Source organism: Phyllobates terribilis, unplaced genomic scaffold (assembly GCF_046119375.1).
Source record: "Phyllobates terribilis strain yellow unplaced genomic scaffold, ASM4611937v1 Scaffold_86__1_contigs__length_6382490, whole genome shotgun sequence".
NCBI lineage: Eukaryota > Metazoa > Chordata > Amphibia > Anura > Dendrobatidae > Phyllobates > Phyllobates terribilis.
This window is the reverse complement of record NW_027362846.1, coordinates 1,242,989-1,258,406: the sequence shown is the minus strand read 5'-3', so window position 1 is coordinate 1,258,406 and position 15,418 is coordinate 1,242,989. Positions and strand designations below refer to the sequence as shown.

Sequence of the window (15,418 nt, the reverse complement as noted above, 5' to 3'; positions counted from 1 at the left end):
TCAAATGGTGCTCCTTCCCTTCCGAACCCTGCCATGCACTCAATCCGTGGTTTTGCCCCACATATGGGGTATCGGCTTACTCAGGAGACATTGCACAACAAATGGTATTGTGCAATTTCTCCTGTTACCTTTACGAAAATGCAAAATTGGGGGATGAAAAACATTTTTGTGGGAAAAATGAGAAAATTTTATTTTTATGGCTCAATGTTATAAACTTCTGCGAAGCACCTGGGGGTTCAAGGTGCTCACCACACATCTAGATAAGTTCCCTGAGGGGTCTAGTTTCCAAAATGGTGTCACTTATGGGGAGTTTTCACTGTTTAGGCACAGCAGGGGCTCCCAGAACATGACATAGCATCCGCTAATTATTCAAACAAATTTTACATTCAAAAAGTCAAATGGCGCTCCTTCCCTTCCGAACCCTGCCATATGCCCAAACAGTGTTTTTCCCCCACATATGGGGTATCGGTGTGCTCTGGAGAAATCGCACTACAAATTTTGAGGTCTATTTTTTCCTGTTATTCTTGCAAAAATAAAAAAAAATGTTTCTAAAGTAACATTTTTGTGAAAAAAAGTTAAATGTTCATTGTTTTCTTCCGCATTCCAAAACTTCCTGTGAAGCACCTGAAAGGTGTCACTTCTGGGTATTTTCTGTCATAATGGCTCCTCGAAGTCACTTCAAATGTGATGTGGTCCCTAAAAAAAAGGTTTTTTTAAATTATGTAGGAAATATGAGAAATCGCTGGTCATCTTTTAACTCTTTGTAGGGTAGCGCTATTCATCACGCTGGGGGTACTCGCTTCACCGGATCAATTAAAGCACACATGCAACATTTTCCGGTAATATGAAGACCAGCAGTTTATTACACATCATAACATAGTCCATCTCAGTGGCTCGCGGGAATGTTACACATGTATCCTAGAGCCTTTTCAGTGGCAGCTATGCCCGCTTGGCTTCAAATACAGACTTCAGCAAGGTACAGCAACAATATTCACTTAAAGCGCCGATTTACCTTTGACGGGTCTCAACTGCTTCTATCAGCTTGGTTCTGCCACAGCTGTGGCTTTAAGGCTTCCCAGACGTAGTCTGTAGGCCACGTGCCTTCCAAGGCTACTGGTATCCCAGACACAGGGATCCAGCCTCTGCCTTCCAGGCTAATGGAGTCCCAGACACAGGGACCAGGCATCTTGCCTTCCAAGGCTACTGGTATCCCAGACACAGGGATCCCTCCTCTGCCTTCCAGGCTAATGGTGTCCCAGTTACAGGGACCAGGCTTCTTGCCTCACCAGGCCTCCCTCTCTCTCTACTAATTAAAAAAACCCACCAGGATTTATATATCCTTTTGTACACACAGGACCTGTGATTATGTCACAGTCATTTGATCAGTCACCTGAGGGGGGAGGTAAAATGGTTAGCCAGAACACACCCCCTGGACATTTTAGCAATGCAACAAGCCGCTGAATTACACCTTATAACTTAACAAAAAAAAAAATTTGGGTTCAAAACTTGTGCTGATGTAAAATAGACATGTGGGAAATGTTATTTATTAACTATTTTGTGTGACATAAATCTCTGATTTAAGGGCATGAAAATTAAAATTTCGCCAAATTTCAGATTTTTTCACAAAGTAACGCAAGTCACATCGAAGAAATTTTAACACTATCATGAAGTGCAATATGTCACAAAAAAATAATCTCAGAATCAGTGAGATCCGTTGATGCGTTCCAATGTTATTACATCATAAAGTGACAGTGGTCAGAATTGTAAAAATTGGCCTGGTCATTAACGTGCAAACCACGTTAGGGGGTAAAGGAGTTAACACAACAAAAATAAAAATTGAACGAAGCAAGTAATATATATCAAACCAAAGGAAAGTATCTACGTATCAGACAATTGTCTAGTACCAATAGGATGGTGATATATCTATGCTAGGATATGAATGGCAGACCATTTGGGAATAATCAGAAACCCAAAGCAGAAACACCAAACACTAGTTTGGTCAAAAACCTTTATTTCACAAGCAATTGGTTACATGGTGGCACTGCAGAAGCGGGAGACCACACTACATAAAATACAGTGATTGTATAATACACAAACCGTTATATGTACAGTAGGTGATATCCAGAAGACTATTGATCCTATTCTGAACATTATTGGAGAGTTTGGTGAATGGTCAGGACTGTCCATTAATCGGGATAAGTCGGTTATTCTACCATTTGAGGATATCCCTGATTCAAGCATATTAGAACATACACAAATACAAATGATTGAGAAATTCTAAAACCAAGTATAAGTATAACAAAAAGATCTCCGGATTACATTGCACTGAATATACAGTACAGACCAAAAGTTTGGACACACCTTCTCATTTAAAATTTTTTCTGTATTTTCATGACTATGAAAATTGTACATTCACACTGAAGGCATCAAAACTATGAATTAACACATGTGGAATTATATACTTAATAAAAAAAGGGTGAACAACTTAAAATATGTCTTATATTCTAGGTTCTTCAAAGTAGCCACCTTTTGCTGTGATGACTGCTTTGTACACTCTTGGCATTCTCTTGATGAGCTTCAAGAGGTAGTCACCGGAAATGGCCTTCCAACAATCTTGAAGGAGTTCCCAGAGATGCTTAGCACTTGTTGGCCCTTTTGCCTTCACTCTGCGGTCCAACTCACCCCAAACCATCTCGATTGGGTTCAGGTCTGGTGACTGTGGAGGCCAGGTCATCTGGCGTAGCACCCCATCACTCTCCTTCTTTGTCAAATAGCCCTTACACAGCCTGGAGGTGTGTTTGGAGTCATTGTCCTGTTGAAAAATAAATGATGGTCCAACTAAACGCAAACCGGATGGAATACCATGCTGCTGCAAGATGCTGTGGTAGCCATGCTGGTTCAGTATGCCTTCAATTTGAATAAATCCCCAACAGCAAAGCACCCCCACACCATTACACCTCCTCCTCCATGCTTCACGGTGGGAACCAGGCATGTAGAGTCCATCCGTCCACCTTTTCTGCGTCGCACAAAGACATGGTGGTTGTGAACCAAAGATCTCAAATTTGGACTCATCAGACCAAAGCACAGATTTGCACTGGTCTAATGTCCATTCCTTGTGTTCTTTAGCCCAAACAAGTCTCTTCTGCTTGTTGCCTGTCCTTAGCAGTGGTTTCCAAGCAGCTATTTTACCATGAAGGCCTGCTGCAGAAAGTCTCCTCTTAACAGTTGTTGAAGAGATGGGTCTGCTGCTAGAACTCTGTGTGGCATTGACCTGGTCTCTAATCTGAGCTGCTGTTGACCTGCGATTTCTGAGACTGGTGACTCGGATAAACTTATCCTCAGAAGCAGAGGTGACTCGTGGTCTTCCTTTTCTGGGGCGGTCCTCATGTGAGCCAGTTTCTTTGTAGCGCTTGATGGTTTTTGCAACTGCACTTTGGGACACTTTCAAAGTTTTCCCAATTTTTCGCACTGACTGACCTTCATTTCTTAAAGTAATGATGGCCACTCGTTTTTCTTTACTTAGCTGCTTTTTTCTTGCCATAATACAAATTCTAACAGTCTATTCAGTAGGACTATCAGCTGTGTATCCACCTGACTTCTGCACAACACAACTGATGGTCCCAACCCCATTTATAAGGCAAGAAATCCCACTTATTAAACCTGAAAGGACACACCTGTGAAGTGAAAACCATTTCCAGTGACTACCTCTTGAAGCTCATCAAGAGAATGCCAAGAGTGTGCAAAGCAGTCATCAAAGCAAAAGGTGGCTACTTTGAAGAACCTAGAATATAAGACATATTTTCAGTTGTTTTACACTTTTTTGTTAAGTATATAATTCCACATGTGTTAATTCATAGTTTTGATGCATTCAGTTTGAATGTACAATTTTCATAGTCATGAAAATACAGAAAAATCTTTAAATGAGAAGGTGTGTCCAAACTTTTGGTCTGTACTGTATATCTTCTTCTGGAAAAGTATAAAAAGAAAATCGATGCGTGGTGGAGATTACCATTATCAGCTGTAGGAAGAGGGAACTTATTAAAAATTATATTGATGCCCCAACTCTTATACATTCTGCATAATGCCCCTATTTGGATCCATAATTCCCATTTTCAAAAAATTCATAGCAAGTTTCATTCTCTTATATGGAAAAAGAAATCGGCTAGGATAAAATGTGAATAACTACAAAGTGACAAGGAATCTGGTGTTTTGGCGATTTTTAATGCACTAATATATAGTGGGGAGAAAAAGTATTTAGTCAGCCACCAATTGTGCAAGTTTTCTCACTTAAAAAGATGAGAGAGGCCTGTAATTGACATCATAGGTAGACCTCAACTATGAGACAGAATGAGAAAACAAATCCTGAAAATCACATCGTCTGATTTGGAAAGAATTGTTTTTCAAATTTTGGTGGAAGATAAGTATTTGGTCAATTACAAACAAACAAGATTTCTGGCTCTCACAGACCTGTAACTTCTTTAAGAGGCTCCTCTGTCCTCCGCTCATTACCTGTTGTACTGGCACCTGTTTGAACTTGTTATCAGTATTAAAAACATCTGTCCGCAACCTCAAACAGTCACACTCCAAACTCCACTATGGTGAAGACCAAAGAGCTGTCGAAGGACACCAGAAACAAAATTGTAGCCCTGCACCAGGCTGGGAAGACTGAATCTTCAATAGGCAAGCAGCTTGATGTGAAGAAATCAACTATGGGAGCAATAATTAGAAAATGGAAGACATACAAGACCACTGATAATCTCCCTCGATCTGGGGCTCCACACAAGATTTCACCCCGTTGGGTCAAAATGATCTCAAGAAAGGTGAGCAAAAATCCCAGAACCACACAGGGGGAACCTAGTGAATGACCTTCAGAGAGCTGGGACCAACGTTACACAGGCTACCATCAGTAACACACTACGCCACCAGGGACTCAGATCCTGCAGTGCCAGACGTGTCCTTCTGCGTAAGCTATTACATGTCCGGGCCCATCTGAAGTTTGCTAAAGAGCATTTGGATGATCCAGAAGAGTTTTGGGAGAATGTCATATGGTCAGATAAAACCAAAGTAGAACTGTTTGGTAGAAACACAACTCGGCGTGTTTGGAGGAGAAAGAATGCGGAGTTGCATTCAAAGAACACCATACCTACTGTGAAGCATGGGGGTGGCAACATCATGCTTTGGGGCTGTGTCTCTGCCAAGGGACCAGGATGACTGATCCGTGTATATGAAAGAATGAATGGGGCCATGTATCGTGAGATTTTGAGTGCAAACCTCCTTCCATCAGCAAGGGCATTGAAGATGAAACGTGGCTGGGTCTTTCAGCATGACAATGATCCCAAGCTCACCGCCAGGGCAACAAAGGAGTGGCTTCGTAAGAAGCATTTCAAGGTCCTGGAGTGGCCTAGCCAGTCTTCAGATCTAAACCCTATAGAAAACCTTTGGAGGGAGTTGAAAGTCTGTATTGCCCAGCGACAGCCCCAAAACATCACTGTTCTACAGGAGATCTGCATGGAGGAATGGGCCAACATACCAACAACAGTGTGTGCCAACCTTGTGAAGACTTACAGAAAATGTTTGACCTCTGGCATTGCCAACAAAGGATATATAACAAAGTATTGAGATGAACTTTTGTAATTGACCAAATACTTATTTTCCACCAAAATTTTAAAAAAAATTCTTTCCAAATCAGACAATGTGATTTTCAGGATTTGTTTTCTCATTTTGTCTCTCACAGTTGAGGTTGACTTATGATGTCAATTACAGGCCGACCTCATCTTTTTAAGTGGGAGAACTTACATAATTGGTGGCTGACTAAAGAATTTCTTGCCCCACAGTATTATATGGCAGCGCAATTGCAACATTTGGGTGGGTGGCAAAGCGCTGCAAACCCAAATAGTATTAAGGGGTTAATTACCTCAGGAACACCGTGGAATATTCCTATTCATATAGTGGAACTGAATGACCTCGCACACAAGAAATCAATATACCCTACACTTGCTCTACTCTACAAGGTCTGGGATAGGGGTAAAGATATAATGGAAATAGGAGACTGCAATGAATCTACACCTATATGGTTTAATAATAAATATGCAGAGGTCTATAAATTAGAGGGATTCCGGAGTTGAGTGGATAAAGGAATATATACAATATAACACATATATATGATATAAAACATATTGTCTGAAGGAATACTTAAGTCCTTTGATCAATTAAAGGGGGGATTTGCGATGACAAATAAACAATTCTATAAATATCTACAGTTTCGGCATTCATTTAATGGACTCCCTTTTGGGTAGAAAATAATACTTTTGTTAAGTTGGTATTAGAGAAGGGAAATCCTAAGGGTCGTATTTCTGATATTTACTGAATCCTTCTTGATAATTATTTAAAAATATTTCCTTCTCCAGCTAGACAAAAATGGATGGAGATATAGGTCCAATTTCTGAGGATCAATGGAGAGCGGTATTAGAACTGGTACCCCAATTATCTTTACATGAGGCTCAGAGATTCTCCCAGATCATATTAATACATAGGAAATATAAGACGCCTAGATTCCTATGTAACATAGGATACCGGACTGCTGCTGAATGTCCAAGATGTAACATGGATGCTGCGGGCCTATTACATCCGCTATGGGAATGCCGGGAGTTAGGTAAATACTGGAAAGGCGTTCTGTCTATTATAAAGAGGGTATATAAAATAGATATTCAACCAGACCCCAAAAAATGCCTATTAGGTATATTAGAGGATGATATGGAATTTAACCCAATGTCAATAGGGATTTCACATATTTTATTTCAAGCTAGGAGACATATTGCATCCAAATGGATTAACCCCTCGCCTCCAGAAATTAGTGAACGCAAAAATAGGATAAATAATATTATCAGATTAGAAAAAGGGGTATATAAAAAATGAAACTCAATGAATAAATTAGAGAAAATATGGGGCTTATGGTTGGATAAACCTGGAATGCCATCAAGGGGGTTATTGTTGGAGAGACAATGACTTATGGGAGAAGGGGGGTATTGGCGAGGTCTAATGTTTCACTGAAATGTATATTGGAATTCCCTAACATGTGGTATGGGTAATATAGCACACCTATATGTGTATAGGATTATAATGTTTATTACAATATTATGGTTATATAAGAGATTTCAAGAATGTAGAATGTTAATTGTTAGATATAGTAACTGCAAGTTATCAGACGGTAATGGGCAAGCTATAAGGATATATAGGAGAGATGCATGTATCTCATCCCTATGGTATGTTATTTTATTATTGTATGTACTGGTTTATTGTTTTGTAAAAAAAAACTAATGAAAAAATCTCAATAAAAATGTCTTGGATTAAAAAAAAAAGAATAGGAAAAAGGCTTCTCCCCTGTGTGGGTTCTCTTGTGTCTCTTAAGAATCATTTTACAATTAAAACATTTCCCACATTCTCAACATGAAAAAGGCTTCTCCCCTGTGTGAGTTCTCTGGTGGCTATTAAGATGCGCTTTCTGGTTAAAACATTTCCCACATTCTGAACATGAAAAAGGCTTCTCCCCTGTGTGAGTTCTCTGGTGCTTAACCAAAGCTGATTTCTGGTTAAAACATTTCCCACATTCTGAACATGAAAAGGGCTTCTCCCCTGTGTGGGTTCTCTTGTGGTTATCAAGAATCATTTTACGATTAAAACATTTTCCACATTCTGAACATGAAAAAGGCTTCTCCCCTGTGTGAGTTCTCTGGTGATTAACCAAAGCTGATTTATGGTTAAAACATTTCCCACATTCTGAACAGGAAAAGGGCTTCTCCCATGTGTGAGTTCTCTTGTGGCCATCAAGAATAATTTTACGATCAAAATATTTTCCACATTCTGAACATGAAAAAGGCTTCTCCCCTGTGTGAGTTCTCTGGTGCTTAACAAAATCTGATTTCTGGTTAAAACATTTCTCACATTCTGAACATGAAAAAGGCTTCTCCCCAGTGTGGGTTCTCTGGTGGTTAATCAAATCTGATTTCTGGCTACAACATTTCCCACATTCTGAACATGAAAAAGGCTTCTCCCCTGTGTGGGTTCTCTGGTGATTAATCAAAACCGATTGATTGTTAAAACATTTCCCACATTCTGAACAAGAAAAAGGCTTCTCCCCTGTGTGGGTTCTCTGGTGGTTAACCAAAACTGATTTATGGCTAAAACATTTCCCACATTCTGAACATGAAAAAGGCTTCTCTCCTGTGTGGGTTCTCAGGTGTACAACAATATCTGATTTCTGGTTAAAACATTTCTCACATTCTGAACATGAAAAAGGCTTCTCCCCTGTGTGGGTTCTCTGGTGGTTAATCAAATCTGATTTCTGGTTACAACATTTCCCACATTCTGAACATGAAAAAGGCTTCTCCCCTGTGTGGGTTCTCTTGTGGTTAACCAAAACTGATTTATGGCTAAAACATTTCCCACATTCTGAACAAGAAAAAGGCTTCTCCCCTGTGTGGGCTATCTGGTGGTTAACCAAAACTGATTTATGTCTAAAACATTTCCCACATTCTGAACATGAAAAAGGCTTCTCCCCTGTGTGGGTTCTCAGGTGTATAACAACAGCTGATTTCTGGTTAAAACATTTCCCACATTCTGAACATGAAAAAGGTTTTTCCCCTGTGTGGGTTCTCTGGTGCTTCACAAAATCTGATTTCTGGTTAAAACATTTCCCACATTCTGAACATGAAAAAGGCTTCTTCCCTGTGTGAGTTCTCTGGTGCTTCACAAAATCTGATTTCTGGTTAAAACATCTCCCACATTTGGAACAAAAAAATCTCTTGTCCACTGTGTGAATTTTTTGATGTTTAAGAATAGACTTTTCGAGGGTAAAACTATTTTCATTTTCTGAAAGTGAAAATGACTTCTTTCCTTTATGAGCAGTTTGTTTTTTAATGCTTATTTTTTTATTTTGACTTTCCTTAGTAGTCAGTAATGAATCAGAAGACAGGACCTGTTTCAAAGGATCAGATGACAGATCTTTGCTGTGAATGGATGATGGTATATCTGGAGTAATCATATTCACTTCAATTGTATCCTGTGGGATCTCAAGATCATCCGATTTAAAAATCTCCTGTCCATCTGATCTCCTGGTACAGTCATCTGCCAAGAAAAAAAAACAATTATTAACTTTGAATAAAATATCCTTCAATTTATATTTTTGAACATTTCTTCTTAAAATGTCTGTAGAAATGACAAGTTATTGACAGAATGACAGTTCACAGTCTAATTAAAAACCTCAAAGAATAAACCAGTGGATCGTAGTGTTCAACTGTTTATTCATTCAGCCTCCAAAATATGGAATAAGAAGCCATCAAAAAATGTTATGTAGGTGAAAATTATACCAATAAAATCTTCTACTCATCAATAAACCGATCCAGCAATATCCGCTCTGCCAAAATCAAATCTCCCCTCCGTTACTGAGCCTTGCGCCCAAACCACATTTATCATCCATGTATTTGGCATTACTATAGTGAGAAGAACCCACTTAATTGATGGTGTGTGTCTCCTGGAGCACAATCTGGGCACTATGTGTTGGGCAATAAAATGATATATTTGTAATTTTCACTCTCCATCATCCACTGCGTGCTAATTTCCGGAAAGTGCCTGTGGAGTCAAAGTAGTCACTACTCCTATAGATTATATCACTGAGGGTTATAATTTCCAAAATGGAGTCACTTTATGGGGATTTCTACTGCTCTGGTTTTCTGCAATTTGGTCACATTAGGGCTTCTGCAAATGGTGGGTCCCATCTCCTCTGGGATCTGCTCCTGCGACGTCTGCTTCTCTCACCAGGAGCCGCCTTATTCATCCTGCAGGTGGCGCTGGTGATGGAGGAGACGTCAGAATCAGAAGCTATGGGCGGCGCAGGCTCTGTCCAGCCACTAAGATTAGGGTGACTGGGACCAGTAGTACCATCCAGTCTGCCAGTATGGGTGTGTGTGCTGTCCAGCTGGAGTAATCTGCTCCCTGCTTCAGCCATTTGGAAAGCACCGCACCCTACTAAAGCTGGAAGCATATTGCCGGAAGCTGCCAGATACAGCCTTGTTCTCCTCTGGTTCAGTCCTCTGTGCTCAGCTCCCGGCTTGTGTATTTGTTTCCTGTTGTGACCCCGGCTCATTTACTGACTGATCCCACCACAATAAAGCTATCATACAGAATGAACCTGTAAAAAAAAGACAGAATAAAAGATATGTTACATCCAAAACAACAACATATGTAAGAGGGGAGAGCTCCAACACTAAATCGGAGTTGCACTCATTTATGGTGGACCATTGGAGCTACTATAAGTCCTGAGCAGAAGAGTAGTGAAAGTATTAGCGCCCCCATTTCAGGAGAGATTGTGCAGTAATCTGAATTCCTTAGGACTGAAAACATAATGGAATTTATGACGTGGAGTGAATCCATGAAACCAGGGCTGGAGCCATGCCACCACATCTCCTGCAGGCGTGAATAAATGTATATTACAGCCATCAGCCACGCACAGCTTAGAGATATATCATGGCACAGGTGTAATGTTTTCTGTATAGTTTATCACAATCCTGTTTGAAGTTAGTTGGTTTTAAAATAAAGTGTAAAGTCAGGATAAAGGGAAACTCTGTTGTTATTGTACAGAAATTCACACTTGGCCCTCACTGCACATTTAATGTTGTCGATCATAAAAGTGAAGTTTGGCCAGAAAGACTGGACCTGGTCTTGTAGGGACCATATGAGGATATTCAGCAGCACAGAAGGGAGAGAAGGTAGATTCATCCAATAAGATATCAGGGATCTAGGAAGCCAACAGCATCATTACCCTCCGCTTTCTCTTCAACTGATTTTCTCACTTGTCAGCACATTCTAAGTACGCTGTCATTTGGCTTTGTAGTTTACAGATCTGGGCAGGTAACGGTCAGTGTCTTCTAATCCAGGGGGTAGGTGGATCCTCAAGTTTGTAAGTCCTACAGAAAAGGTCTTTCACAATTACAAAAAGTAATGTGAACATTTTTGGATGGAGGAAAATGTTGTGGTCTAGAGAGGTAAAATAGTGATCACACAATTGTGACACAACAGCACTACACCACTGATAAAGCAGCCACAGCCGGTACTTGAGAAGAATCTGTGACTTCTCTGCATTTAGTGGTTACTACTCACCTGGGTAGTCATATGTAGGAATCTCCTCCTTACACCGATCATCATCCCTCACATATGCCTCTGTAGTATTAATATGGGTCAGATCTTCACCCTGAAACAAATATTGTAAAAGTCACAGACAGATGGAGAAGTCCCATCTATGATCAGCTCTAATCCTGCCATCTCCACCGTTCTCATTACACAAGTATAAACCATATAATACTGGTGGATAAAACAAGACTGAGCACAAGACCTTCACAGTCATCTACACATCACAGGGGAGAGCTCATGACACCTTCTCTCCATCTACCTGATGATCCTGAGGAACATTGGGGTCTTCTTGTTTACAGTCCTGTGGAAGAAGAGGACGGTGACATCTCTCTGGTGTTGACCTCTTACTGGATAGATCTGGAGGAAACACATACAGGGACTGAATTCATTCTTTACATACAGATAATTATAGGCCGTGTGTATTTAGTCCTGTCTATTACCTGGTGATGTGAGGGGCTGGGGAACCTCCATCATGACGAACTTGTACAGATCTTTGTGTCCTTCTAAATACTCCCACTCCTCCATGGAGAAATAGACAGCGACATCCTGACACCTGATAGGAACCTGACACATACAATGATACCGTCATCCCCCCGATCCCTTCATAGCGTTACTGTATAATGTCCCAGCATTCCCAGCAGTGTCACCTCTCCAGTCAGCAGCTCAATCATCTTGTAGGTGAGTTCTAGGATCTTCTGGTCATTGATGTCCTCATGTATCAGGGGGTGAGGTGGAGGTCCAGTGATTGGGCTCAGGGGTCTTCCCCATCCTTCAGACACAGGGTCCTGACAGCGCTCACTAGAGGTCTTCTTCACTACTGTGTAATTCTGGTTATGGAGAGACACATTAATAAATCTCACTACAGACATTTCCAGAGTCCTCACCTCTCCAGTTCTGTCCATCTGTTATTCCCATATATAAGAATGATGTAATGTGACGTCATCAGAATCTCTCACCTCTCCAGTAAGCCGGAAGAGGATCTCTGGGGTGAGGTGTAATATCCTCTCCACCATCTTCCTTCTGTCTCTATCCATTCTTCTATAGGAAAATTATATAGATAAATTATTAGTATCTCATATTGTGTGAATCTGAGTGAATTGAAGATGAGTTGGTGTAAAATATATAAAATTCTGTGTAATAAAAAAAAATTAACAGCATTGTGATGCCGGTATGAAGCAATAATGTGGTAGAGCACTTCATACATCTTCAGGTCAGACAGAGATACCGATGTGCTATCAGTTGGAATTACGGAAGTTATAAAATAATTCAGGTAATTTAACAATATAAAGAAACAGCAGTCTTTGTACAGCCAATAAAATATGTTAATGGTTTATTTGTTTATATCTCACCACTCCAAGATAAGTTCTTCTAACTCCACCACCTTCTCTACACTGTGTGCACAATTATTAGATAATTTGTATTTTTGATGATTACTTTTATTATTTCACATCTCCAGTGCTGTCGGTCAATCCAAAGGGTAATAAACCTGAAACCTGAATATTTAACAAAGTAAAAGTGAGGTGTTGTTTTAGGAGAATATCTCTGTCCAGAATTATTATGCAACTATATGAAAAATGAAAATTTTCCATCTTAATTATTTATTTTCATCTGTTATAGAATACATTTCTGACATTTAATAAATATATATCAGTGACCAATATAGCCACCATTCTTCTCAACACCAGTGATAAGCCATCCATCCATGGAGTCCATTCATTTCTTACTCTGTTGACGTTCATCTTTGTGGGGAGCACCAACCATAGTCCCAGACACTGATCAGAGAGGGGACTGTTCTCCTTCACCATAAATCTCGAGTTTAAGAAAAGCTCGAAAGTTCTCAGTAAGGTCTAGGTCCAGTGAGGAAAAAGTCATGTCATTAGTCTTTCATCTTTAAAATATTTCCGGGCACTGAGCAATGAAGACTTCAATGCTGTGATTGAGCATTGTCCCGCAGAACAATCCTGTTTTTTTAAAGATGTAGATTTTTTCTGTACCTCTGCTTAACCCCTTTACAACCCAAGGTGGTTTGCACATTAATGACCAGGCCAATTTTTACAATTCTGACCACTGTCACTTTATGAGGTAATTACTCTGGAACGCTTCAACAGATCCCACTGATTCTGAGACTGTTTTTTCGTGACATATTGAACTTCAGGATTGGAGTAAAATTTCTTCGATATCACTTGCGTTTATTTGTGAAAAAAATGGAAATTTGGCGAAAATTTTGCAATTTTCAAAATTTGAATTTTTATGCCCTTAAATCAGAGAGATATGTCACACAAAATAGTTAATAAATAACATTTCCCACATGTCTACTTTACATCAGCACAATTTTGGAACCAAAATTTTTTTTGTTATGGAGCTATAAGGGTTAAAAGTTGACCAGCGATTTCTCATTTTTCCAACAAAATGTACAAAACCATTTTTCTAGGGACCACATCACATTTGAAGTCACTTTGAGAGGTCTTTATGACAGAAAATACCCAAAAGTGACACCATTCTAAAACTGCACCCCTCAAGGTACTCAAAACCACATTCAACAACTTTATTAACCCTTTAGGTGCTTCACAGGAATTTTTTGAATGTGGAAGAAAAAAATGAACATTTAACTTTTTTTTACAAAAAAGTTACTTTAGACCAAATTTTTTTTATTTTCGCAGGGGTAACAGGAAAAAATGGACCCCAAAATTTGTTGTGCAATTTCCCCTGGGCACGCACTTACCCCATATGTGGGGAAAAACCACTGTTTGGGCGCACGGCAGGGCTCGGAAGGGAAGGACCGCCATTTGAATTTTCGATTGTAAAATTTGCTTGAATAATTAGCGGACGCCATGTTGCGTTTGGAGAGCCCCTGATGTGCCTAAACAGTGGAAACCCCCCATAAGTGACCCCATTTTGGAAACTATACCCCCCCTGGGAACTTATCTAGATGGGTGGTGAGCATTTTGAACCCCCAGGTGCTTCACAAATTAATCCGTAAAAATAAAAAAGTGTTTTTTTTTCCACTTTTTCATTCTTACGAATCAATTTGTGAAGCACCTGGGGGTTCCAAGTGCTCACTATGCATCTAGATAGGTGCCTTGCGGGGTCTAGTTTCCAAAATGGGGTCATTTGTGGGGGAGCTCCAATGTTTAGGCACACAGGGGCTCTCCAAACGTGACATGGTGTCCGCTAACAAATTGGAACCATGTCGTATTTGTAGAGCCCCTGTGTGTCTAAACAGGCAAGGCAGGCAATCTCCGCAACGTTTTTTTGGCCGCGAAGCATATGGGGCGGAGACTCGAGCATGTCACTGAAATACCCACGATACTCAATGCATACCAGAGCACCCAATGCAAACTCAAGTAGCGAGCACTTGCACTCAACACTAGTCGCCATATCGCCATCTTTTTTTCTTACTTTTGAAAGAGCACAACCCTAAACCTAGCACAACCCTAACCCGAGAGTTTATTTTTTACGCCGTTCCTCTTGTGGTATAAGTGATTAGATGACTTTATTCTTCGGGTGGTGCGAATACAGTTATACCAGAATCATATGGGGTTTTTATGATTGACAGCTGTCACACACTAAAAGACGCATTTTTTGTAAAATCTAGTTTTTGCATCGCCATATTTTGAGAGCTATAATTTTTCCATATTTTGGCCGACAGAGTCATGTGATGGCTTGTTTTTTGCGGGATGACTTGACGTTTTTAATGGTGCCATTTTCAGGCACGTGACATTTTTTGATCGCTTTCTATTCCGATTTTTGGGAGGCAGAATAAACAAAAACCAACAATTCATGAATTGTTTTTTTGTTTTTTTTAAATTCTGTTCCGCGTGTGGTAAAATTGATAAGGTAGCTTTATTCTTCGGGTCAGTACGTTTACAGCGGTACCACATTTATATCGTTTTTCTATGTTTTGGCGCTTTTACACAATAAAAGCTATTTTATAGAAAAAAATATTATTTTGCATTGCTTTATTCTGAGAGCTATAACTTTTAGATTTTTTGGATGATGGAGCCGTATGGCAGCTTGTTTTTTGCGGGACAAGATGACGTTTTCAGCGGTACCATTTTTATTTATATTCGTCTTTTTGATCGCATGTTATTCCATTTTTTGTTTGGTGGTATGATGATAAAGCATTGTTATTTGCTTTGTTTTTTATTTATTTTACCGTGTTCAATGAAGGGGTTAACTAGTGGGACAGTTTTATAGGTCACGTCGTTCCGGACGCGGCGATACCAAATATGTG

General features: G+C 39.9%; 1 protein-coding gene and 1 long non-coding RNA gene across 2 annotated transcripts; both read right to left on the bottom strand.

Moving 5' to 3' along the window:
* Nucleotides 1-6,943: 6,943 nt before the first annotated feature.
* Nucleotides 6,944-9,094, bottom strand: LOC141197736 (uncharacterized). Its single transcript, XM_073662820.1, has one exon. It carries the CDS (start codon nt 9,038-9,040, stop codon nt 7,442-7,444), a length of 1,599 nt encoding a protein of 532 aa, XP_073518921.1. The 5' UTR covers nt 9,041-9,094; the 3' UTR covers nt 6,944-7,441.
* Nucleotides 9,095-11,471: 2,377 nt separating this feature from the next.
* LOC141197735 (uncharacterized) lies at nt 11,472-12,003 on the bottom strand. Its single transcript, XR_012269849.1, has 3 exons — nt 11,832-12,003; nt 11,625-11,748; nt 11,472-11,541 (listed from the first exon to the last, which is right to left on the bottom strand). It is a non-coding gene; the product is annotated as an uncharacterized lncRNA (long non-coding RNA).
* Between the last annotated feature and the right edge of the window lie 3,415 nt (nt 12,004-15,418).

What these genes read in the sequence shown, in the direction of transcription:
- LOC141197736 (XM_073662820.1), bottom strand. Translation starts at nt 9,040, where the DNA reads ATGATTACTCCAGATATACCATCATCCATTCACAGCAAAGATCTGTCA.